The sequence below is a fragment of the Pollicipes pollicipes genome, unplaced genomic scaffold (assembly GCF_011947565.3).
Source record: "Pollicipes pollicipes isolate AB1234 unplaced genomic scaffold, Ppol_2.1 Scaffold_3447;HRSCAF=4054_pilon_pilon_pilon, whole genome shotgun sequence".
Classification (NCBI taxonomy): Eukaryota; Metazoa; Arthropoda; class Thecostraca; order Pollicipedomorpha; family Pollicipedidae; genus Pollicipes; species Pollicipes pollicipes.
In genome coordinates, this window is record NW_023596297.1 from 37,143,641 (window position 1) to 37,169,809 (window position 26,169).

Below are 26,169 nucleotides of genomic sequence, written 5' to 3' on the forward strand. Positions count from 1 at the left end.
TCCGCACTGAGCTTGTTGCATGGCTCAATAAAAGCTGACAAGATCCTACGCAAAGGCAGATTCGCCATGAAAATTTCTGAAAAGTCCAGAACAAAACAAACATCAAAGATGGATTGCCGCTAACTTTGGCACGCTAAACCGGCATATGCTACTAGATGCACAAAACAACACACATTCAAGGGAGTGTTCCACATGTATGTGGGGCTCTGGGCTGAAATAGCCGTTTTGAAGACATTTCGGTGCTGTTCACCATCCTGCCCTTCTGAAGGCCTAAGCCCGTTTAGTTTCTGAGCTACACGCCCGCGTAAATGGGGAAATGTATATCGGGGAAAGTATTTCAGTCACATTGGCATTCATGACGTCATAACAACGTCACTCAAATCCGCATGGCTTATGTTCCATAAGCCATGCGGCGATTAAAGTCAAGAAAAATATAATTGTGGAAGCATTCATTTCAGGCGTTCGTGAGCGCCATTTCCAAATATAATGGCCGTCAGTTGGCTCTCAATCAATGTTGCGCAAGGCACGATGACGCAGCCAAACCATGATGCACAGAAAAGTATATTTACTGAAGGGAGACTTATGCTGTCTAGAGCAGTCTTTTCCACTTAAAAAGCATACCAACAGTTATAAGTCAGCTTATTTCAACATATCTGACGTTTGCTTCAATATCTTCAAAGGCGAAACATTCCCTTTCAGTGACAACATGAGCACAAATACACAAAAGCATGCCTTAATCAGCAAAACAAATGCACACGAACACCCAGAGGCAACGGAAGGCCAGAGATGTGACGGTGGCGCCGCTGCGGATGTAGCTGAGTGTGCGGTGCGGCAGAGGACGGGACGGCCACTCAGTCAGCGGGAGCGTGCAGATTGCCGGATGCCCGCCGCCAGCCGGCTCTCACCACTCGTAGCGGTTGATGTTGCCATATCGCGACTGAAAGGCCAACTCTACCGGGTTGTCCGGGTCCGTCAGGCTGTACAGAAAGAGGTTTTTCTTGACCAGCACTAGACTGACCTGCGACAGAGTGCGTGCCATAGAGATAGCTGCGCTAGACGTGGGTCAGCAACAGAGTGCGGACAGTCCACCGACCACAGACGTGGGTCAGCGACAGAGTGTGGACAGTCCATCGGTCACAGATGTGGGTCAGGGACAGGGTGCGGACAGTCCACCGATCACAGACGTGGGTCAGCAACAGGGTGTGGACAGTCCACTGATCACAGATGTGGGTCAGCGACAGGGTGCGGACAGTCCACCGATCACAGACGTGGGTCAGCGATAGGGTGCAGACAGTCCACCGATCACAGACGTGGGTCAGCGACAAAGCGTGGACAGTCCACCGACCACAGACGTGGATCAGGGACAGGGTGTGGACAGTCCACTAATCACAGACGTGGGTCAGCGACAGGGTGTGGAAAGTCCACCGATCACAGACGTGGGTCGGCGACAGGGTGTGGACAGTCCACCGATCACAGATGTGGATCAGGGACAGGGTGTGGACAGTTCATCGATCACAGACGTGGGTTAGCGACAGGGTGTGGATATTCTACCGATCACAGCGTACCAGACCTGACGGAGCCAACTGTCTCGTCCCCGAGAGAGAGCTGAGGAGTGTGCTCTCGCTGCGGTCAGCGGCCAGGTCAGCGGACCGCGCCACAACACTCAACACCAGCCCACCGTCACGGCTCTACTGCACATGTGACGGCCAAACAGCGTGTCCCTTGGCTAGAGAGGACCGAACAGCACGCCAGGGCCGTAATCTCTCGTGTTACAGTGAATACTTATCATCATGGGCATGGTCAGCTAAAATATCGGCGATACACAAGAAGGACAATGAGCTTGGTCGTACCAACACTGAAGGTTCACAGTCTAGCAGTCTAATTAACAGTCAGCTAGCGTCACGTAGAATCATTCTCGTCAAGAGTCGGCTGTCGGGGACAATAAGCCTAACAATATCGGACAGCAGCAAGGTCGGGATGGCAACAGGCGTGGCGCCGGTTCGCCACGGCCCAACAGGGCGAGCACGGCTTCCGCAGGACAAATTGCTGTCACCTGGAAATCCGACGTGACAGTGGGCTCACTGCGCACCGCAGCAGGTCCCAACCGCACTGTAGAGGGTCCCAACCACACTGTAGAGGGTCCCAACCGCACTGCAGAGGGTCCCAAGCACACCACAGCGGGTTCCAGTCATACCGCGGTGGGCCCCAACCACACCACTGCGAGCCCCAACCACACCACTGCGGGTCCCAACCACACCACTGCGGGTCCCAACCGCACCACTGCGGGTCCCAACCACACCACAGCGGGTTCCAGTCATACCGCGGTGGGCCCCAACCACACCACTGCGAGCCCCAACCACACCACTGCGGGTCCCAACCACACCACTGCGGGTCCCAACCGCACCGCGGCGGGTCCCAACCACAACGCAGCGGGTCCCAACCACAACGCAGCGGGTCCCAACCACAACGCAGCGGACCCCAACCGCACCGCAGCTGGCCCCAACCGCGCCGCGGCCGGTCCCAGCCACACCGCAGCGGGGCCCAACCATACCGCAAGACGCGTCATTCTACACAGCAGTTCAAAGCCTGGCGGGCGACAGCGAGATGGCAGAGCTAGAAGACGACCTGAGTGAGCGAGCACAGCAGGCATGGACGGTCAGCTCTGGCCGATGGCCGGCTCCTCCGCAGAGCAGCCTCGACCGGTCCCCTAACAACGAAAACGCTACTGCGTACGACAGAGCAGACAGCGCCGACAACGAGTTACCATTCGTGGGCCACCAGTTTGCCGTAAGACTGCTTGAAGGTGAGTTCGGTCGGATCTTTAGCCGGCTCGACCAAATAGTTGAACAGCAGCAAGGACTTTCTGTCCCCGATGAAGCTGATCTGGCGGGTGCAGGATGGGGATGGCGGGGTCAGTGAGGCCGCTGAGAGGTCGACCGGCGTCATCATGTTACGCTCACACGGCTGAGAGACGGTCAGCACTGGAACATCCCCAACTCAGTCACAAACCAACCGGACTCGCAACTACGTCAGGACTCGAAACCCGTGACAGGATCTAGCCCGCGTTCCCCAGACACTCGCGCCGTCAGTGCGTGCCCCCGGCCACCTCCGGACCCTGGCCGCCGGACCAGCCGGGGCTCCCAGTCAGGTCCGCAACCGGTCTGCAGCCCGCCCGCGGCCCGCACCGTGTTCTCGCCGTCGCTGGCGCCGTCCATCTTCATCTCGGAGAACTGGATCTGGCTGGGCTCGGCTCGCAGCGTGGCCAGGCGCATCGTGTCGCCGAATTCGTTGCTGATGCTCAGCGTCTTGTCCTCGCCGCCCAGCGCCAGCAGGTTCTGCTTGTTCCAGGCGCCACACGTGATGCGACGCGTGTGCTTGCCCATGATCGGGATGCGCCTGGAGCGGTCAGTGAGCCACGCGTCACTGACAGAGCCTCTGTCCAGGGCGACGCCGCACACCGCCGACGGCCCGGGCGCGCGCAGCAGCAACACCCAGCCGCTGTCTGGTGTCGACGCCAGCTCGGCAATTAGAACGGCGCCGGACGACTGGAGATCAGGTGAATGATTTTATATTGCAGTTTTCCAACAACCGTCGACTGAGCAGTCGTATGCCTATCAAAACCGAAGTCTGCAGACGTGAGACAGCGATAGCCTACCCACCGAGAGGTTTGGACTGAGTGGTGCCCCCCCCCCCCCGCACTCATTCCTTTCACGGAGGGTCTGTCCGTAAGTCGGTGTCGGCCCACCCACCGGGAGGTTTGATGGTTGTAAATCATGAGGTTGCCCTTGGCCGTGCCGACGGCCAGGTATGCAGAGGAGCGGGACCAGATGAGCGAGCTGAGAGGGTCGCGCAGCCCAGAGTCCAGCTGGCGCACGCGGGTCTTGCTGCTATAGTTGGCATCCCAGAGGATGATGGCCGAGTTCTTCTCGTTGATCACGGCGAGAATGTCGCCGTTCATGTCCCAGCCGAAGCCAGTGCAGTTGCTGCCGGAGGCCGGAGGGTCAGCAAGAAACACAGGCCGTGTTTACCGCGGACTACCCACGTACGTTCGCCACAAGAAGAGCACTTTACGTTCGAGACGGACGAACGGCGCGCGTCAGAGACGGAAGGACGTGGGTGGTATGCTGTGTAAACTGGGTCGCGCCGTGAGGGGTCGGTGCCGCGTGTGCCAGGGTGGAGAGGAGACGAAAGTGGAAGTGGAGGGGGAGGCGGACAAGCCCGGCGCGCGCCAGTCCCTTCCGCTGAGATACGCACCCGGGCAGCGCGATCTGGTCCACCATGGTGCCCATGCGGTCATATATGTTGACCATCTGGTTGTAGCCAGTCGTCGCCATGTAGGTGCCGTGACGCCGCTGCCAGGCGAAGAAGATGCCGCCCGGACCGTGCGGGTTGTGCAGCGTGTAGAGGCGCTGCAACAGGTGGGAACACCAGATCAACGATTGGGCATTAATGGGCGTTAATATGTATGAAAACAGTGGAATGATATTGACGTTACTTCGAATGGTCATTTGAATGATATCTTATCACCCAACAGTCTTTACGGAAGTGGAGCATTCCTGCTTCAGTCTGGTTCGAGCTTTACAAGAATGAATCATTGGAATCCACGACTGCCTCTAAGTATTCGTGAGGATAGAAAGACATGCCGTAAGCCAGATAAGCGGCGTACAGTTTCTTACAGCAAAATATGACGTTGAGCGAAATGTCATGTCATACGCATTCACGAAAATAAAGCACCCGGTGTTGCGCAGCAAGTCCAGCAAACACAAGCCATATCTTCACAAAACGAAGCCCCGAAAACATGTAATCACAACGGCCGTCTGCCGCATCTGGCCGCCCGTGAAATTCCTGATAGAACAATGGGGAGCTTCGCAACACTTGACTGTGTAGAGATTGCTAATGTGAGCCACTAACGCTGGTGTAGATCGGCGCAAAGAATGCGTGTAAAGTTCGTGCTTGCACACTCTCATACGATGTCGATCGTTATGATACCGGGCTTTTGGGAAAGTTCTGCGAGTGTTCCAGTCAGAATTGGTTGCCTGCAGCTTGTGATTTTCGCGGGTGGTGACAAGCAAGATGTTGTTGATATCTTTGGTGTCTCAAGACGCAGTCAGCAGCTGAGGCCATATGGCGTCGCGTGCTTCACGCAGTGACGGCGAGAGCGGCCCCCGCCGATAACCCAGCCCGGCACCTGCTTTGCCAGCCGCGCAGCTTGACCGGTACGTGCCGAGACATTGCCCATACATCCCCTGACTGCTGCATTGACTGTCAATGCTCCAGGAAAATTATAAGCATGTTGGAAAATCGACTTTGTCCTGGGGGTTTTAGGACACGCCTAAATTGATTTAATCAAAATGAGAAAGATGATAAATACCTGTTACACTTAATCCTAAAAACGAAACAACTCTCGGATCAGGCATAAGGCATCAGCAGATCACAAAACTGGCTGGCCAGCTTGCGGCCGGCCAGCCGCCGACCCGAAGACCGGATAGCCGCAACTAGCATTGCCTAGTCGAACCCAGTCGTTCATACTCCGGTATCTCTGACTGATTCCGGCTGAAGTGATCTCGGTGGCCAGGTGTGGAGCCGATTAATACACGTCCGCTAACCAATAATTTTCCGGTTGCTTTTGTGAAATCAGCTCCCACGCACTACATCCACCAAGAATGGATCACGTGGTTGGCTTGAGATCAACAAATAAGCTCACTGGCCAGCGGGGCCTAAGGGCCCCGTTGGCCAGAAAAATGAACAGTGCAGCAACAATGGTCGCATGGACCGTTTCATTTACTGATACCAAACGCGCCGACAACCACCAACCAGTTTGTTGACTTTTTAGCGAAAGTGGCGGGGCCATGAATTCCATGCACTAACAAGTAATTGCCGTATGCAAGTGATGCTTCATAATAAATGGTGTTGCAACGACCAAGCTGTCATCCGCGCAGTGGCAGTTCGAAAACTGAACGCAGTAACACTGAACACTGCAGATACCATAACAGGAATGCATTCGTGAGGCCTTAGCCCACGGGCGCACCCGCACTGCCCAGCAGCCCCTGTGGACAACGCTGCCTTTACTGCCTCCCCGCCAGCCGCGTATGCTGCCGCGAAGGTGGCTACCCCAGTAACGGCTAAAACAGGACAGTCGGCCGAGCCAGCCGAACCACACAACCCACCTTGTCCATGGCCATGGTGACTGATGTGCCCACCCCTCACCGCTGGCGGCTGCCTGCAGAGCTGGACACCGCAGCCCGGCGGACAGGCACTGCCACGCGTCCGCCGGCTGCCGGCACCTTTCCAACTGTGGAATGCCGCCCGGCCGCCACCGATCGATAATGACACGGGTTCGAATCCCAGGAACTGCCCGACTTTCTGATTAATGGATGTTACGCGCTAGGGGCGCAGGGCGAAATATCAGCCACCAGCATTGCTCCAGTAACGTGGAAGAGCAAATTCGCTATTGCTATTCAAAGACCAGGCGTCCGAAAAAAGGTGGATTGTGCCCGTGTGAGGCATTACGATGTGCGTCAGTTGCATGCGTGTACGTAAATTCTCATGGATCTCCCCTTTGCCCGAATACTTTTAGCAGCAAGATGAATGATGTTATTATGGATCATGAGCGGGCGCACAGTCACAGCCTTGGCAAAGGGGAGCACAGGGTTGACAAAGGATCCCTGATAGTAAGCCCCCCCGCCCCAAAAGAAATAGCAAGATATCGTCCATTTGTTAATGAGAGATTGTTATAAATACTTATGGGTTTGTGCGTATATAGAAATATATACGTGCATATATATATAAATATATATATATATATATATATATATATATATGTTTATATATACGTATATATTTCTATATACGCACATACCCATAAGTATTTATAACATTCCCTCATTAATTCACATATAGAAATATTCCCTGTCCATTCCCTCATTCCCCCATATATAGAAATATATACGTATATATATATATATATATATATATATATATATATACAAATATACACAACGCATTTTCCGTCATCTGTTGTTGGAATAGATGCCAGACGCTACCACAAGATCAATCCTGTCGTAGTCATTCCGTCAAACACACTGAAAAAGTCGTGCAGTAAACAACTGCATGATATGAATTGCTGGCGCCCATCAGTTTACAATGGCCCAGTGAACGCTTTTCAAACCGATACAACTCAGAGACTTTGTCAGAATTTTTAACTGGGTTATGCAGAAATAGGCAGAGTTTAACATTTGGTAAAGAGCGATAAATGATACGAACTATTTGACGTAGTTTTGAGCATGCGCCTCACATATCTTAGCAGCAAAAAACTCGACACCAGGCGTTGCAGTCTCCGCAGGCTTCACAACGCCGGATTTGTGGCCAATATCAAGTTGTGGTCAACTGTTGACCACAACAAAGACCGTACATTTACAGATCCCCTGGGCATATATTTTGCCCGAGCGATGTTAAGATTGATGATAATAACGAATTGACCTTTACAGTGCCGCAAAGAAGTGGTGGAATCTAGTGGTGGAACTGGCAAAGTTAAGGTAGAATCTCTATTTTCTGTGTTGCTGTAAATATAATTTGTCCAGAGGTCAGCCTCAAAGTTGAAAAGATTTTCTCAGCCTGATCTTTCAGCTGTACGAATTAATTTTGAGACATTCCAAAATATTTTACGTCTCTCTCCCTCTCTCTCTCTCTCTCTCTCTCTCTCTCTCTCTCTCTCTCTCTCTCTCTCTCTCTCCTCTCCTCTCTCTCTCTCTCTCCTCTCTCTCTCTCTCCTCTCTCTCTCTCCCCTCTCTCTCTCTCTCTCTCTCTCTCTCTCCTCTCTCTCTCTCTCTCTCTCTCTCTCTCTCTTCTCTCTCTCTCTCTCTCTGCCACCTGAGATTGCTGGCATGCCGCTGGGGCTTTTTACGACACACCCAGCCTCTTAGGCTATATGGCGTCGCTTGCCTCTCACCCTGGCAGCAACGGCAGGCACCGCGGAGAATCGAACCTCTAGTCTCCCAGGCGCGCAGTGGTTAATGCAGGCGCGGTAACTACTACATTGCCAGCATCCAGCGTGCAGGCTTACCCTTTTGATGGTATTTGTTTCACTAATCGATTCGGCAGAAGAGTAAGCGTTCTAAGGCAAACATAAAATGACCCTGTGTGTTTTTGGACTAATTTCGACTCACTCCAGTTAACACTCACGAGACCCTTATTACCGGGAAAAACACCACTTGAGTGGAACACTACGGGGCCCATTCTTGTTCCTGATCAAGGGCTGAAGGGACATTCTGTCCCACCGCAGTGTGTCTTCCGGCTGTTATTCTGGCGACACATGGCGGGATCCCTGGCCGATCCGGAGGCCCTTGGAGGGATACATCAAATCACAATGGTCCGCTCCTTGACGCAGGGTCTCCCTATCCGCGTAGTTGATCTCGGACTGACGCAGGAATCTTTACTGACGCAACAACATCCCTGATCTCCGCAGGTGGTTCAATAAGTGGCACACTGACTTCAGTTCGGCTTAACGGGCCCATGCTGGCACAGGGTTGGAGGACCCATCGTTCGGTACTGGGGGCACAGAACCCTTCTATTGCTTCAATGTGAGCAGTCATCATAAGTTATGCTTCCTTTGACTGTCAGAGGGCCCCAACCCACTCAAGAGACCCTCTGTCACACGTGCCCCGTCTCCGTCCCTGTTGAGCAAATCTTCGCCCGACCGATTCGAGACCGGCTGTTTACTCAGAATGCCCTGTTAGACACTGCGGGCCCCTGAACGAGACAGGAGCTCCGACCACCGTAAATCGCGGGGCCGACGTTGTCCCTGCATGAGAAGTGGGCCCTAAAGCTCAGACCAGCACGGAGCCGACTGTTCGTTGTTGGTGATCTCTGGCCGACATAGAGGAACGCCCTAACCCAGCGGTTCCATTTCGGTGCAAGAGGTCCTCTTACTGACATTTGAGATCAGGGCATTATGTGCGGGGGTCCTAAAGGTGAACTATAGCCCGTCCTTCGGACCTTCAGCCCTCCAATCGGGCCCCTGATCTTTGGCCTCGAGAGAACCTTCGGCCTCTCCTCGGGCCCCTAAAACACCGCTCCGACTCGGTGGCATTTGTAGCTACAGGACCCGTCAGGCACTGCGGCCCCTGACTGACACAGAGCCCCTCACTATGTGAAGGACCCCAAGCATTACATGTCGCGGGCCCGGCCTCGTTCCTGCTTGGACAATGGGTCTCAAGGGCACAAACGAGCATGGAGCCGGCTGGTCGGCGTTCGTGGTCTCTGGCCGACTTAGACTCCCGCATTGTCTAAGGGGTTCTTCAGACGGTGTAAGAGGACCTCTCACTGATATCCCAGGTCGTGACTCTACGGGCCGCGATTCTTTATGTGGCCTTCAGCCAGTCCTTCGGGCCCTTATGCCCTTAAACTGGACTTTTCGTCGTCGGTTTCGGTGGGCCGCCCGAGCCCCTCTTCGAGCCTCATCGAACACTTTCTTTGGTCGGCTTGGAGTCCTTGCAAGCACAGGACCCTCTGTATTGCCCTTTGGGCCGCTGACAGGTACAAGGAACCCGTGAACCAGTGTAAACCACTTTCCCTGGCTTTGTAGCTGATTGATAAGTGGGCCCTAAGGACCATACCGACACGAAGGCGACTGCATGGCGCTGGTGGCGCCTGACTGACATATGGCCCGTACCGACTCAGTGTTCCGATCGGAACAAAGGGCCATCTGGCTGTTATTTGAGGCCCCGTCCCCACAGGCCGGGCCCCTAAACAAGACTCTGGCCGGCCTCTTAGATCCTCCAATCAGGCCCCTAATTGCCGGACCCGGCGGGCCCTCTAGGCTTTTCAGACCTCCTCGAACACTACCTTTGGCCGACCAGGGGTCCCCTGACAATACAGGGTCCCCGTTAGTGGTTGTGAAGCCCTGACGGACGCTGGGGCCCCGACCAATGTAAATCGCCGGCCTGACTGCTCCTGCCAGGGATATGGGCCCTCAGGCCCATGCCGACCCGGAGGAGACTGCGTTACTAGTGGTGTTTGACCGACATACAGGCCCTCATCGACTCAGGGGCCCCTGATCAGCGCGCAGGGCCCTCTGGCCGACATTGCAGTGTCCGGCCCTGCCGCTGGGTCCCTGAATGCGACCTCTGTCATGCCTTTCGGATAATCGAGCTCTTAATGTTTGATTCCAAGCGGCCTTTCAGGCCCCTCGGAACCCAAGCGGCGGGGTGGCACCTTCCCCCCGCACCCCCTGCCTGCGCTAATGATCATGAGGCAGATAAATCCTTGGAAAATATCTCTTTAGTACCAGGAATTATTGTCATAGCAGCCTGGGACTAGTAGAGCTGACTGGTGTATATTCTATCAATGTAGGTATATGTACTGGTGCCGTGGCCGAGGCCGTGCCCTAAGAATTGCCCTAATAGCACACAAATTGCCGCGCAGATCCAACACGACCGAGGCGCGCACAAACGGAGCTGGGTACACGTGGTGGGCGGCGCGGCGTCACACACACCGCGGCGGTGACTTGCTTGTCGTCGCCTGCCTCCTTCTTCTGCTTGGCGGCTTTGCTGGCCTGCCGGGCATGCTCATCGGCCTTGGCCACGGCCGGCACCGCTTGTCGTTTGATTGAGCCCGGGAACGCGTACAGGTTGCCTGCGGAGCGCAGCACAGAGTTCGCACGGAGGCGGCGGACTCCACTGAGGGCACGGATTCACGAGACAGCGTAACGGTGCTGTCTCGTTACAGGCGACGAGGCGCCGGTAATGAGGACGCGAGGGACTGGATGCCGCACGATTCGACGGAAGAGGGCATGGGATATGTGAACGAGTATACGGATGGATGGACACCGGTATGGAGCATACGAATGATCGGACATCGGTAGGCGACATACGGATGATCGGACATCGGCAAGGACATACGGATGACCGGACAGCGGTAGGGGATATACGGATGACTGGACGCCGGTATGGAGCATACGGATGATCGGACATCGGTATGCGACATGCGGATGAACGGACATCAGTAGGAGACATGCGGATGACCGGACATAGGAAGGGGACATACGGATGACTGGACATCGGTAGGGATATACGGATGAACGGACATAGGGGCATACGGATGAACGGACATCGGTAGGGACATGCGGATGACCGGACATCGGTGGGAGACATGCGGATGACCGGACATCGGTAGGGGACATACAGATGACCGGACATCGGTAGGGACATACGGATGACCGGACAGCGATCGGTAGGGGACATACGGATGACCGGACATCGGTAGGGCATATACGGATGACCGGACATCGGTAGGGGATATACGGATGACCGGGCGCCGGTAAGGGATATACGGATGACCGGACATCGGTAGGGGACATGCGGATGACCGGACATCGGTAGGGGACATACAGATGACCAGACATCGGTAGGGGACATACGGATGACCGGACATCGGTAGGGGACATACAGATGACCAGACATCGGTAGGGGACATACGGATGATCGGATGCCGGTAAGGGATATACGGATGACCGGACATCGGTAGGGGACATGCGGATGACCGGACATCGGTAGGGGACATACAGATGACCAGACATCGGTAGGGGACATACGGATGACCGCACATCGGTAGAGGATACACGGATGACCGGACATCGGTAGGGGATACACGGATGATCGGGTGCCGGTAAGGGATATACGGATGACCGGACATCGGTAGGGGACATACGGATGACCGGACATCAGAAAGCAGGCAATGACCATGCCGGGAGCACGGCACGGGCGATGGGTACATGACGGTATGGAGCTCGGTAATGAACGTACGGTGCTTATGGCACCAGTGACGAGCGATGGGGACTTGATACCGGTAATGACGACATGAGGACACAGCATCGGTGCTGAATACGTGAGATACGCCGGGTTTGACAAAGCGGTACGACACCGATGAACTGGATGTGGAGACAGGGGAGGAAAATTTAGAGGAAATTATTCCCCTTCTCAATCTTTTTCTGAATTTACGCAGAAAATATGCATTTTGAACGGAAAATGTGAAACACAACATTGGTTTCGGTGAAAAGTGGACATTGGCTTAGAAATGTGGAATGCAAATCAATCAGAATGAACCTTCATGGCATAATCAGAATTTGCATAAGAATATAGGACGTCAAGGTTGGAGGCTAGACATGGTGGCTAACTTCTGATACAACGCAGACGGATTTGTGGTACGCAATGCGCAAAATTCTCGAGGATAAAAACGAACCGCTTGGAGACCCGATGTCTCATAGTTTAAAAGCTGCGAAACGTCGATAACTAACAAGGAACACTTTATTTTTATGGTTCAGGTTTTGCGCTTTTCCGGTTATATATCTAAAATATACTGAAGCAGTGTTAAAATAATGAGGACAGGAGATCAAAGCTGGTTTTCGAACGGCACTTAGTGCGCCTGCCGATGTACACGATTGGTCGCCCGGCAACTTCTATGACGCAGCTTTGTCGTCAGCAGAGATAATGTCATAGCACTGGTCAATCACGCAAACCTGAACGCGGCTTACACCCTACGAAGTTAATAAATTAAACCATTGTTCTGTCTTCTTTCGTTTATACGAGCATAGAATGAACAGACCAACCACCTCGTGGTGCATTTGGTCAATCCGCGTGTCAATGCAGCTGAGATTAGCAGGCTAAAAATTGTTTTTTTTTTTAGTTGCATGTGCAGACGGCCAGGGGTGGTGCCAGTCATTGACCGGGAACCATAGAAAGCATGAGGTCGTTAAGCCACCACGGCACTTGACAAAAAGTTGGGTGAGAAAATATCCGTTTGATAACTGGCATTCTCCTAAATGATCAGTGCTATGTAAGCTCTTTTCGCGCCTTGCGCCGTGCCACCCTAGTGCATGGAGGCGCGGGAAAAAGGGAGCGGGGCCGGGACTGGGACACACAACTCTCTGAAAACTGCCTCTTTGGCCCTGTGGGCGTCGACTGGAAGTAAATAATTCAAATGACTATCAGCCCCTCCCCTCTGCACTTGGACCGAGGTGACTTGCTTTAAACCGGTGGAAATGTCTTATCCCAGTATCAAAGCTTCTTCTCAGCACAGTGCATACTTTCCTTCGGGACCCATTGGCCTTAACAGTGTACAGACGCGGTAGGCCCAGTGGCAAAAGCTTCGCTAGGTGCTAATTCGCGTATTTTTATCCGGAAGCTACGCTAAGACTTGGCCGCCGGATTTCAAAAGTTTTTTGTTCGCTTACTGGAACAATATCAGTAGAGCCTAAATTTGGACATGTATTGCAATGGTAATAGTATCCGAATGGCACGCTCCTGAGGATCGCATAACGCTGGAGTTCACACACCCCTTCCAGGTCTACACCACTACCGTTTGCGGCACGGCCCTTAGCGCGGCCCAAAGATTCCCTGACGTAACGCATTAATACTGGCAGAAGCTAATACCGCGAGCAAGTACAAATTCCAGACGGTAAATATAATCCAGATGTAATCGAATGGTGTTGCGTGACCGAATGAAGCGTAGTTAAAAAAAAATTGGCATAAGGATGTCTGGAAATAACCTGTTTTTGGCGCAGTGCATTAGTTCCCTTGACTCGAATACGGCACCTAACGAACTAGAGAATACCACCCCTTAGCTTTTGTTTCAGATTGTACAAGTGTGCAGCAAAAATAAATATCAGATAGAGAGGGCATCTTGCAACGAAGATAAAGAGGGCATCTTTCGGCTTTCCATAGGACCTCAAAACTATGACATCTAGACAACACCGTATACCTGGTCGATATTTGCGATATACAAATATAACGCGTCATGGTGAATATGCAACAGCCTAGCGAACTGAGGCGGATCTAAGCCTGCTTCAACTGAGTGCAATTGAATCCACTTTTTCAGGTGAAAAGGCAGGGCGAATGAAGTGCAGCTGACGCCACGTCATTTCGCGTGATGAAATTTCGCAACTGATTGTTGCGCCAGAAACGCATTATACTCTGCCATTTATAAGTTTATCTTTTGAACCAGGCTTGTTTGGTCTAACAATTTTCACCATTCGACTCGGCATTGCATGTGCTGTCTGGAAGTGCGTCATTCATGCTTGCAGGTCATCGCATGACGTGACATGACCTAAATTTCAGTTCAGTCGCTTTATTTTTTCACCTGAAAATTGGCCCAATTTGTGTATATAGTGCAACAAAACACGATTAGATCGGTTTGAACACATTAAAATGGCTGTTACCCATCACCACGTGTTATTTTTTTACAGGGCAAATACCGATCTGGCATGCGATGACGTCTAGAGGCCGCAGGCTTTGATGCCCCGTGGAAAGCCGCGATATGCCCCTGTTATCTGAAATGTAGCACACTTCCAGCGTTTTTAAACAAGGCGAAAGTGGTCGGATCGTTCAGATCGTAGGGTTCAATGTTATGTCAATGGGACATAATTCATGGCGCCAGAAGCTGCTCATGTCATCAAATAACAAGCTGGCACCGTTCGACTACACATTGCAGCTGTTGCCTGTAAATGCTTCATTTATGCTTGCTTGCGAAAGGTCAGCACGTGATATGACAACTAAGGTCCAGTTCAGGGCTAAACTCCAGTTCAGCCTCCTTACCTTTTTACGCGAAAACTTGCATTACATTGGTTTGTACGATGAAGTAAAACAGGCTTAGATAGTTTCAACACCTTGGATGGTTATGCTGCTTATCCAGCATCACGCTTAATTTTTGCATATGAGAAATATCGATATGGTATGCGGTGACGTCACAGTCACCGCATGAGGTCACAGCTTTGATGCACCGTAAAATGCCGACAGGTTCTCTCGTTATCAGGGATATTCCACACTTGCGTACGGAATGCTTCATTTCGTAGGATCTCGTGCTCAAGTGAATATGCGTTACGCGAAATATTGGAAATCTATAAGCAAACCATATATCCGTAGATATAAATATTCCATGGGCAGTGCTTACAAGCTTGTGCGTACGCACTACTTCAAAACGAACGTTATCTGTTACGAAAACTCATGTACGTACCATTGCGCGCGAAGAACTGTGCACGTTCTTTCGGTGCATTAACTTTTTCCATACGAACATCTAAGCTGCTAAACTTGTCAATGCGAATGCTTTACACGCGCACTTTATTCAAAACGAGTAGTTACTTACGTACATAATACCTAGCGAATTTGTACTTACGAACTGTTGCGTAGTGCTTGATACATGAACTTATGTCCTGAGCTGCTGTTTCCTGTCATGCCATCAGCGACGCCAGCCCGCTTGCCCCGACACCTGTGCCCGAAAGAATAGTTCCAGCGGTGGCCGCCAGGCACCCGCGACACACCGCCCCGCACTTACTTCCCATGTGCCCATTCTGTGCACAATGTCAAACTTGTGCACATTTTGTCGCCAAATTTTGAACCTATAAGGTATTAATAGGAGCCTCCCAAATAGGCCTTGTTAATGATGGCTTTCCCAATCGCTTCAAAGTTGGGTTTTTCGTTTTTTGTCAGGATCAAGTGTCTTCCATTTCACTGCTGCATTGGGGAAGAATGACTTGTGATATGACGCCAAACGACAGCAGTGCTCCGTGATGCTGGCGTTCCACCGAACCAATCTCGTACCTTGTGTTCCTGTAGGGAGTGCGATGTGGCTGAGGCACGCAGGTGTTGCTATGTGTTCCTTGTTGGCTGATTATGTGAAGTTATGTCAGTGTGTGTGAATAGTGCGTCGAAATCTGAGTAGTTCCCAGTCAACACCATTGAGTAGATCATTGGAAGGCGACCTCGCGTGCTCTCCTTGTCAAGTGACCTATTACCAAACGAGCTGTGTGCACCCCGGTCTTGTAGCGTCAGCTATCAACTGTGTTCCTCATGTAAAGATATTGACGCAAACAGATATAAAGAAATGAGCTGATTTATAACTAAGGATGTACTTTTAGGCGGAAAGCCTGCTCTAGACAACACAATTTCTCTGTTTGGTGAATATGCTCCTCAATACGCCATTGTTTGAATACACCAAAGTACATTGCGCAACACTGATGGAGAGCTTATCGACGCCCGTTATACCTGGAAATCATGCTCACGGACGCCAGATATGAACGACTGTACACTTATATTTGTCTTGGCCTCGATCTATATCCCCATTCTCCTGATTTTTTCTCCGAGGTATACGACTATTGATACTGTCCTATCTACGCCCGGGAAACCTTGAATTACCTCCCAGAAAAGTATATACACCTTCGCTGGCGTGTGGCTCCGAAGCTAGAAAGGTTTAGGTCTTAAAGGGGATGCATCACATTTGAAGACATTGTAGCAAGCATAAGATATGATGAAGCAAGCTCACGTAAAACTATTTGTATCTTTTTTTGCAGAAAGACTGCTCTATACAACACAATTAAGTAAGCAAATTGACGAATAGACAAATTAATTAAGCATGCTCCCCGACCAAACACCACCATACCTTGCACATTATTGATTGAGAGACACTTCACGACCGTTACATCTGGAAATCGTGCTCATGAACGCCAGATATGAACACCTCGACTATCATAATTTTCTTGGTCTTGATCGCCGCATGGCTTATGAAATGATAGGATTACAATGGCGTTATTATGACAACATGAATGCCAAGGTGGTCTTAAAATACTCTACGAAAAAGCTTCCCCATCTTCGCGGGCGTGTAGCGAACAAATTAGAGGGTTTAGGTCTTTAGGACAGCGCTGTGAGCTGCACCAAAAAGTCTTCAAGATGGCTAGTTCAGTTGAAAATTCCATAGAAATGTGGAACGCTTTCTTTAAGGACAGGGCCGTAAACTGCACCGAATGATCCTCAAGATGGCGATTTCGGGTAATAAAAGCATACCAATATGGAAACTCCCTTTAAACACGAATTATAAACAACATCGCAGTAGTCTAACTTGGGTCGGAGGGATAACTTGTAGGTTAACTTGACCTTTAAAGTTTGTAAGGCCGCAAGTCCAATGAGAACATTTCCAACATTCATAGCTAGCTGGGAACATCTTGTTAACTTGGGTACATCTTCTAACCACAAGTCTTAAAAAAGCGTAAAAAGTGAAGTCATCAGAGCAGCGATCTGTTTTCTTTAAGTGTTTGGAAAATTATCCTATTCACATGATTTATTCAATTTGCCGAATCGGCGAGGAGCCATGAGTCTACTGGAACTATTTTTGCAACAGCTAGCAAAATTTACGGTATGTCACAAACATATTCACAGATAGGTTTGGAAGGACAGCCTAAAAAGGAACACAAAAATGATTCAGCAGGGTAAATATAAGGTATTAACTTGTGGCTTTACCTTGGCCGTATAGCATGATTTTAATTTGGTGGATAACTGAATTTTTACGCATGTAGCAATTTTGTCTGACTGAAGTCGTCTTCTGATCTGACACCACGTGTATTATCGGTGATAATAAGTCGTGTCGCCATACCAGAAGCATTTACAACGTCCCAATGCATCAGCCACAGATAACGAGCAAACTGCGTCACGAGCAAAAAAGGGAAACAAAGATGGTACGGAGATTTTTGGCTGGTTTCCCCTAAACGCCCGTTTACCGTCAGTTGATCACGCGCCGGACAGCTGGCCAGTGGGTAAGCTGGTCACGTGCGTTCACGCTCAAAAACAGCCCTCGGTGATGCGGCCCAACAAACACCGACACATGGCAGCCAGCCACGAACTGACCCAGCCGGCACGGGGCGGTCGCACGTCGGCGTAAACTGTGCTGGAAAACAGCCCTCGGCAATATTTCGCAACAGCCTGAGCCAAAGCATTCCATTGAACTGAAATCACCTTTTTGGGTTAATGGAGATTTTAGTTCTCGCAACAGCCATGTTTAGCAAGGAACCTGATCCTAATGGCATTCCCGCAGAACACGAAATGGAAGCGTTCCACCCCAAAACAAAAATAAAAATACAAGGAAACCAAACAATGCGCGTATCCAGGGCACACTGGGTGGTAAAAACATTCCAGAGTACCGAGCACATAACCCAACCCAGAGTACATGGGCTGCATTGGTTGTGCTTGTATCCCCCAGCAGCAGTCCGCGGTCCGCAGGTGTAGCGGCACGACACCACTATGGCCATGGCGTCACGACAGTTGTCCAGCGGCAAGACCAGCCGGTGTGGCGTGGCGTGGCTTCTGCGGCTGCCCAGCTCGGGGGTGGTGACCAGCGCCAAAGCCGGCGACGGCGGCTCCTCAGCTCCACCAGGCCGACCGGCCAGCTCGAGGCGCGTGTGGCGCCGGGCCGGGCGGCGGGCGGCGCCGGTCCGGCCCCCGCGCGCCCTGCTCACCCTGCACGCTGGAGACGGTGAGCAGGCCGCCGTCCTCCGACCAGTCTATCTTCAGCAGCTTGTTCTCGCCATTCACCTCCAGCGAGCCCACCGTTTCGCGCGGGTCCTCCAGGTTGTGCGTGCGGATACTGCGCAGGGCGGAAACCAAAGAGGGATCAGGATGCCGTAGGATGTATTGTTTGTGAGCGGCAGGAGCGGTACGAACGATGCGGGGTAAAGGATGACGTGGGAGTTCGGGAAATCGCTGATGACATGGAGCCGTTACTCTAATTACGAACGGGACAAACAAAACAGATTACGTCAACAACATTCCACCTGGTATCGTGGAACACTGTAATCGTCTCAGCCAACGCTGATGAATGCCGAATACCCGCATGGACCACGTTAAAAATAAGCGTGGGTAGGTTAAAACACTAATTCGTTTCTATCAACTTCACCACATAATCCACGTCCTTCTTGCGCGTATGTCAGCAGTTCATTGCGACATGAGTGTACGGGATAGAGGTGTGTTGAGGACCACGCATTCCTGCAGGATTTCGATTCAACCTCAGACAGGCCTGACGCTCATACCCCGCACGCGAGGAACAAAGCTCGCGCACGTGGCTGTCTCTCACAAGCACCCATGAAACCGCGGCTGGATCGGCCCCGCCTTTCCTGGACGCTCACGAGTGCACTGGTCATCGACCGTGGGTATGCAAAGGATCCTCAATTAGAAATTAACTGGACTTTTCATGAAAGCATGACATCATATCAGCTCGTTGTCGCAACAAAGATTGCAACTGTCAGCTTGCGATCTGAAGGGAGTAAATCATGCAGGTAACACCTGCTGCTATGGTTTAATATGTCCTCAGCCTACCTCCTTATAATGGGGGCTCCTCAAACGTGAATGGTTGGTCCAGGCCCGAAGTTAGTTCAGATAAGACAGTGAAATAAGCCATATTCCTTGCGGAATAACCAGAAGAATGGAGACATAGACGTATTAATATTTCCGCTACATGCCCTTATCGAAACGATTATGACCAGTAGAAAACAATGTTCCTCGTAAATGCCCTTAACAACTTACAGAAATTGGTCTAATTATGCTTGATAAATACACTGCCAACATTGTACCCTCGGTAAGGAAGGGAGCAGCCGTGTTCCACCGATTAATAACGTCTATTTTGTAATGGGATTCGGCACTTAAGCCTCAATGTCAGACAAAAATATTCCACACAATTTCAAAAGCACTCTCAATGCAGTTTCATGCACTGAGGCCTCTAAAATGCATCTCTCCACACCAATGCTTCTGCCCAAGAAATACATCACAGGAAAGATAATGCAATGCCATCACAACAACACTACCTACCCAGCTTCCCCACCAGTAAAAAGAGCTCCAAAGCAGCCGATAGCGAGGAACACACGAGCTAAGTGAAACGCACAGGGCGTCAGAATAATGCTCCCGCAGTCGGCCGGTGACGACAGCCTGGCATTTGGCCGCCGCAGTCGGCCAGTGACGATAGCCTGGCATGTGGCCGCCACAGTCGGCCGGTGATGACTGCCTGGCATGTGGCTGCCGCAATACGGTGTCGGCCGTCCGCCGCACTGGGCTGCCCTGTCACCGTCTGCGCTGAACAGGTGCGGCGGGGCGTCCCCGCCTCTGCCGGTCACCCACCTGTTGGCGCTGATGGTGGCGCACAGGCCCAGCGCCTGGCTCACAGCGATGCCCGTCATTTCGGCCGACCGGAAGTCGCGCACCTGGAACAGCTCCGTGCCCATGTTGGACGGGTTGGTGGACACGATGTTGAAGTAGCCCTTGGCGAAGCCGATCATGAGCAGGCCTCGCTGGTGCCTGGGTGGAGGAAGCACAACTTGCCTGATGGGTGATAGCCGTTTCGGCGTCTGCTTCCGCGTACACACGTCACAACCGGTGGGACACACAAACTGCAGTGTTGGAGATATGGAACCGTTTTCTGAATGGTTCCACTGTAGGAAAGTTGCGCTTTGGACTACAGATTTTCCTAAACTTACAAATGTTTGCTCCTTGCACAAATGTTACACGTATCAGTAGTAAGCGCCGAACTATGAAATGCGAAAATTTATCCCAAACGATAAGAACAGCTTGTGAGTGGTGACCTAGTTGGCGCTCAAAAATCGAGTCCCCGGAATTTTACTCCATCTTCGGAGCTCTCAGTAGCCATACAGCTACGCGAGGCACCAACTTTGCTGGTCTCGGCTTACACACGGCGTCCTAGAGGCAGACATGAACCACTGCTACGCGGTACAGCCCCAGACAATGCGTCCAGACAGAAACACGCGGGTGTCTCAGCAAGGTGTCCCGTTTACAGCGGTGAGAGGCGGTAAGGAGACTGTCTTACCATTTGAAGTCGAGAATGGCACCGTACCGCTCCGAGAAGGTCAGCTCCAAGGGCCCGTCTTTCCTATTCACGTTCAGCACGAAAATGGCCTCTGCCCCTAGCTTCACCGCCAACTGCAACGAGGCTTGGAATCACTGTCTGCCGAGACCTGACCCAGGACAGTCCTGGCGTCATTGTCTGCCGAGACCTGACTCAGGACAGTCCTGGCGTCCCTGTCTGCCGAGACCTGACCCAGGACAGTCCTGGCGTCACTATCTGCCGAGACCTGACCCAGGACAGTCCTGGCGTCATTGTCTGCCGAGACCTGACCCAGGACAGTCCTGGCGTCATTGCCTGCCGAGACCTGACCCAGGACAGTCCTGGCGTCACTATCTGCCGGAACCTGACCCAGGACAGTCCTGGCGTCATTGTCTGCCGAGACCTGACTCAGGACAGTCCTGGCGTCATTGTCTGCCGAGACCTGACCCAGGACAGTCCTGGCGTCATTGCCTGCCGAGACCTGACCCAGGACAGTCCTGGCGTCATTGTCTGCCGAGACCTGACCCAGGACAGTCCTGGCGTCATTGCCTGCCGAGACCTGACCCAGGACAGTCCTGGCGTCATTGTCTGCCGAGACCTGACCCAGGACAGTCCTGGCGTCACTGTCTGCCGAGACCTGACCCAGGACAGTCCTGGCGTCATTGTCTGCCGAGACCTGACCCAGGACAGTCCTGGCGTCACTGTCTGCCGAGACCTGACCCAGGACAGTCCTGGCGTCATTGCCTGCCGAGACCTGACCCAGGACAGTCCTGGCGTCATTGTCTGCCGAGACCTGACCCAGGACAGTCCTGGCGTCACTACCTGCCGAGACCTGACCCAGGACAGTCCTGGCGTCATTGTCTGCCGAGACCTGACCCAGGACAGTCCTGGCGTCACTATCTGCCGGGACCTGACCCAGGACAGTCCTGGCGTCACTGTCTGCCGAGACCTGACCCAGGACAGTCCTGGCGTCATTGTCTGCCGAGACATGACCCAGGACAGTCCTGGCGTCATTGTCTGCCGAGACCTGACCCAGGACAGTCCTGGCGTCACTATCTGCCGAGACCTGATTCTGCAGCGAGCTGGTGCCGTTGTCATCGCGACCTTCCCGTTGTGCGGCGTACTCACGAGCGAGTCCTTGCCGTTGTCGGCGCGGCCGTAGCTGACGGAGCTGGGGCTGGTGCGCAGCTTGAGCTCCGCGAACGTCTGGCCGTTCTCATGACTCAGACTGAGAGTGTTGTCCTCGGCGCAGATGGCCAGCTGGCCGTCGGGACTCCACGCGCAGCCGCAGATGGCCGCCTTGTGCTTGCCCTCTATGGCCCCCGATCTGTGCCGCATGGCCACTGGGTCAGACGGGCGTCACAAACTGGATGAGTCGGCCTCACATAGCGCAAGCAGGCCAGACACAGTAACGCCGTACAATCCGCCGGCGTTCGTGGCTCAACCATGCGTGTGGAGCGCCTGTCACTAACCGGAGCCAAAGACTTCAAAGAGACTGGGATGCGCACTCATATTCTTTCTGGGATTAGGCAGCTTGTATGTCGGTTACCCCGACGGTGGGCTGTTAAGAGCTGCCCAGACCCGCCGGCTGCCGCGGCCGGTGGGGTGCTCATGGGACGCCAGCTACTCAGTTCCCAACCGGAAGAGCCTGCGCCGGGTACGCCGACGGACTCACTTGCCATTGGCGTGGTTGTACATGAGCACGTTGCCGTTCTTGGAGCCACAGGCCAGTAGAAGAGAAGTCTTGGACCACGCCATGTGTGTCAGCTGATCTTCAAACGGAGCAGTCACTTCCTTTTTCTTGGCCTGGAATGGCATGAGGAACCATTTCCGACAAAAATGCTACCTTTAGTGGCATCGCAAGCGGGAAAAATTAAAATGACGGAAATGCAGCGGGAGCAAAAAGGAGAAAATATGGTTTACCTGTATCGTTGTCAGATGAAAGCCAGTCCCAATTCCCAAACGTCAATGTTGGCTCTCCGTGACGAATTGATCTTACGCGAAGTTGTTTTAAGTACTCAAAGCCAACGGGTTGCAAGCGTGTGTGACCCAACAACCGTCATGGCCAGCTCCAAAGCACACACAGGCCGAAGGCATGGACCAATCTCAAACATGCGATGATCGCACATCAATGCATCGTTCATACGCAGCATACAGGATAGACGGCTGAGTGCCATCAAGCCTCCGACCTCGCACACCGCCCGGCTGCTCGGCGCCAGCGTTACCGGACACCGGGAAGTGCAGCGTGCGTCAAGTGATCGCACCATGCCGGCATCCCAAAAAGCTATAGAGTGATGGCGTGGTGGCAAGCTTACTCTGGCAAGCTCGGTGCCCGTCCCTCTGCTTCCTTTCTAAAGTCTTCAACCACTTCAGTGATACACCCAACGCGGTTCATTGCTATGAAAGGGTCGCTGGGTCAGAAACCTACAGAATGGAAGCAACACGCGAAACGAAGCCCAAAGTAAAACAGCTAGTTTCCACAGCATACACGACCCGCCCCCCCCCCCCCCGAACTAACCTTGGCCGCCTCATAGATGCACACCACAGGCAGGGACTTGTTGATGACGGCCAGTGTCGCACCGTCTTTGCTCCACTTCAGAGCCTGGCACGGGCTGCCAACAGTGCAAATGCGTCTAGAGCCAAGGCATACATAATGCAATATGCGCACCACAGAACAGGTTACAAATGATGATCCATCTAATTAACTCGGACCAGTCGATTTCATGCCGACTTGAACGCATCGATAAAAAAGAAACTACAGCAAAGTGACATCCAGCACTTTTGGGGGCCGTAAATCGCACCGCGGCCGCCGTCAATCACCCTTTGAGTTTGACGGTTTCCTTGGTATGCCCGTCCTTGGTGTAGATGGTGAGGCGGGAGTCGCCGCCGCTGGTAGCCAGGAGTTCGCAGGGCAGCGACTGCCAGGCCCACTGCATATTGCCAGGGCCATGGGGTGCCTTCAAGTCAAATGTAGTCTGCCAACACACAGCTGCAGGTCAGACATTACAATCCATACTTTGCCATCACTCCGGTGATGATGATTGGGGCTTTACATCTCACCGGCAGCCAGGGCCTTTCCAGGATGCCTTCAATGTCTACTATGCGGAATGCGGTGATGGTGTGGCAGAGGCTCAAGCCCAAGGTCGACAGGTACAGAGTCGAGCACCCTCACGACAACGCCACTGCTGCCCCTACTATATCTTCGCTCTGCAGCAGATTCAAGAAAACCAGTAATTTGCGAGCAGAAGTTACTCCCAATGTTTCCCCTTTTATGTAGCATTATCAACAAAGTGTTATTGCATGCCAGCATAACAGGTTGGTCATTATACCACCACTGCAATGTTGAAAGGTTACGAGAACTGCGTGTGTGTGCATTCAATGACAAATCGGCCGGTCGGAGGGCCAGTTTTACACCCTCATCTCCCGGATTTTGATAGAAATGGATTACAGTGGTTCTCAGTGACGCTGAAGACGCCGGTAATATTTTCAGCTATCTCATTTCACCGGTTTCGGAGTTACAGCCTCCGGCATTTTCCTGTTGTGTGGTTGAATGGCCACGTTCGGCGGAGTTTTTTCACTACCATGAAAGAAAATAATGCACACCTTTGTGTTAAAATGATTCAAAATCCTTCCGGACTGCGTGTGTGTCTTGCTTGGAATCCTCAATGCACATAAAAAAGCTTTTGATTGTGGCATTATAAACATTTGTAATGGACGCAGAAAATATTTTCCTGGGTGATTTTGAACTTTTCTCATTTGCATGTCAAAGAGCGTAGTTAAAAAGCGTAAGCGCAAAGAGTGTAATCCCCACAATTCCAGAAAGGTAGTTAAATGTAGAGAATAGATTGGATAGGATTGGAAAAATGTCGCAGTATGGGCCCACGGTTCAATCGCGCCGCCCGCAGTGCAGTACCGCCACCCGCTGCGGGTGCAGTATCTCCCTCGGGTCTCCGCACAGGCGGCGGAAGACTGCGGGAGGGGAGGGGGTGTTTATGACAGGGTGCGGCCAGGTGACGACAGTCGGCATCAGTGACAGCGATCGCTGCATACTGATGCAAGTGCTTCATGACCTGAGATCGCAGTGCTCTGTTCTCATTACACAATCAACCAATCACGCTATGTCGGGCCAAGCCAATCCCCCTCATTTTGTCTTGTGCTGCCGAGAAGCAGGCGAAAGGCCTCGCGGTTTGCCCTTGATCTTCTTAAAAGACGGAGCAAAACGACAAAACACAGTGAAATACGATGAGTTTTATCGAGAGAAAAAAATCAGCGCCCTGTGAGACAGCACCAAGCTTAACAGCACGACGGCTCGCACGCACGCGGAAGTCCACTCAGCGCGCCCCTGACTCAGTTTAATTCACTCATGACATGTCAGTCTGGGCACTCCCTGGGGTTGTTAGGTTGTGGCCACTCTGATGCTAGAATCTGATGCCAATACGTAGCCAATCACTGGGATTGCAGCCAATCTGATGCTAAGCTCATCCTCTGTCCGAAGGACGTCTGCATTTGAAGCGAAGAAGCATACCGTATGCACGTAAGCCATGTCCCGCAAGAGCTGGCACAGCTTCTCAGCGGGGGATGCGCCACAGGCTGACACTGACGGCAACATTTTTCAATGTGTCCGGGATCCTTCACATGGGATGTGGCGAACCAATGCCACTCGCACTTCACGCCAAACACCTCCTCATGAAAGCAAATATTAAAAAACTTCGCTTGTTTTTGTACTCTGCGGCTGCTCCATCTAAAAAGTAATACACATTCACGGATTTGAACGGGGCTTTTATTTCCGGTAAAAACGTACTGTAGAAATAGATGGGCCGTAATAGTCCTATGTTCCATCGCTTCTGACAGCGCGCAATAACTTCTATACGTATCTGTCTAGCTTCTCGTAAATATGTCACGAAAAAGCCAGCGTGCATTGCGACACATTCCAATAAAACAGTTGACCTTCGTCTTGGACGACGAAAGTGCAGTTTTGTAAAAAGTCTAAAATGACGAAAGCCTCTTTCTCGAGCAGTCGTTTTAAAGGCCATTAAAAAATTTACCTTGGTGCTGGGCGGTAAAGTGATGTCTGATCAGTGGAACTATGGCCTCGTGTAATTTGACTAAAATCTCATCCATTAGAAGGAAAAGTTTGGCTAAAGTACAGCTGCCAGTTCTTACCCACTAGGCAAGTCTGATCTCATAGACCGAATTCAAAATGTCCTTCTGCTTGCACATTGACTGCGCCAACCAAAAAGGATCGCACACCATCATAAATCGGAGAGTTCTCACACTCCCGCATCATGAGCGATTCCCTGCGGACATCACACGGTGTGATTAAGTAGGTCTTAATTAGTTACAGCTCCGAGGCCCAGAGATCCCACCACCAGCGTCGTGTTCCGGTGATAACACCACACGCAAACCGCATGGGTGACGGTGCTACCCACCAAGACGCAGTGTTTCTGGCGGAGACCAGTGAACTTGGAAAATCCGGCTCGTGGGCTGCCCTGCTCCCCCTTATGCAGTTCATAATTAACATGC

At 52.1% G+C, this 26,169-nt stretch overlaps 1 protein-coding gene across 1 annotated transcript in view; it reads right to left on the bottom strand.

Moving 5' to 3' along the window:
* LOC119091280 (WD repeat-containing protein 19-like) overlaps window positions 1–26,169 on the bottom strand; it is a 60,810-nt gene that overhangs the window by 28,782 nt on the left and 5,859 nt on the right. The window contains 12 exon segments of the mRNA XM_037213973.1: window positions 906–1,018; window positions 3,186–3,396; window positions 3,750–3,983; window positions 4,255–4,409; window positions 10,493–10,632; window positions 18,275–18,402; window positions 19,926–20,102; window positions 20,629–20,741; window positions 21,775–21,973; window positions 22,322–22,452; window positions 23,165–23,258; window positions 23,467–23,621. Of these exon segments, the coding sequence (XP_037069868.1) occupies window positions 906–1,018; window positions 3,186–3,396; window positions 3,750–3,983; window positions 4,255–4,409; window positions 10,493–10,632; window positions 18,275–18,402; window positions 19,926–20,102; window positions 20,629–20,741; window positions 21,775–21,973; window positions 22,322–22,452; window positions 23,165–23,258; window positions 23,467–23,621 (1,850 nt within the window).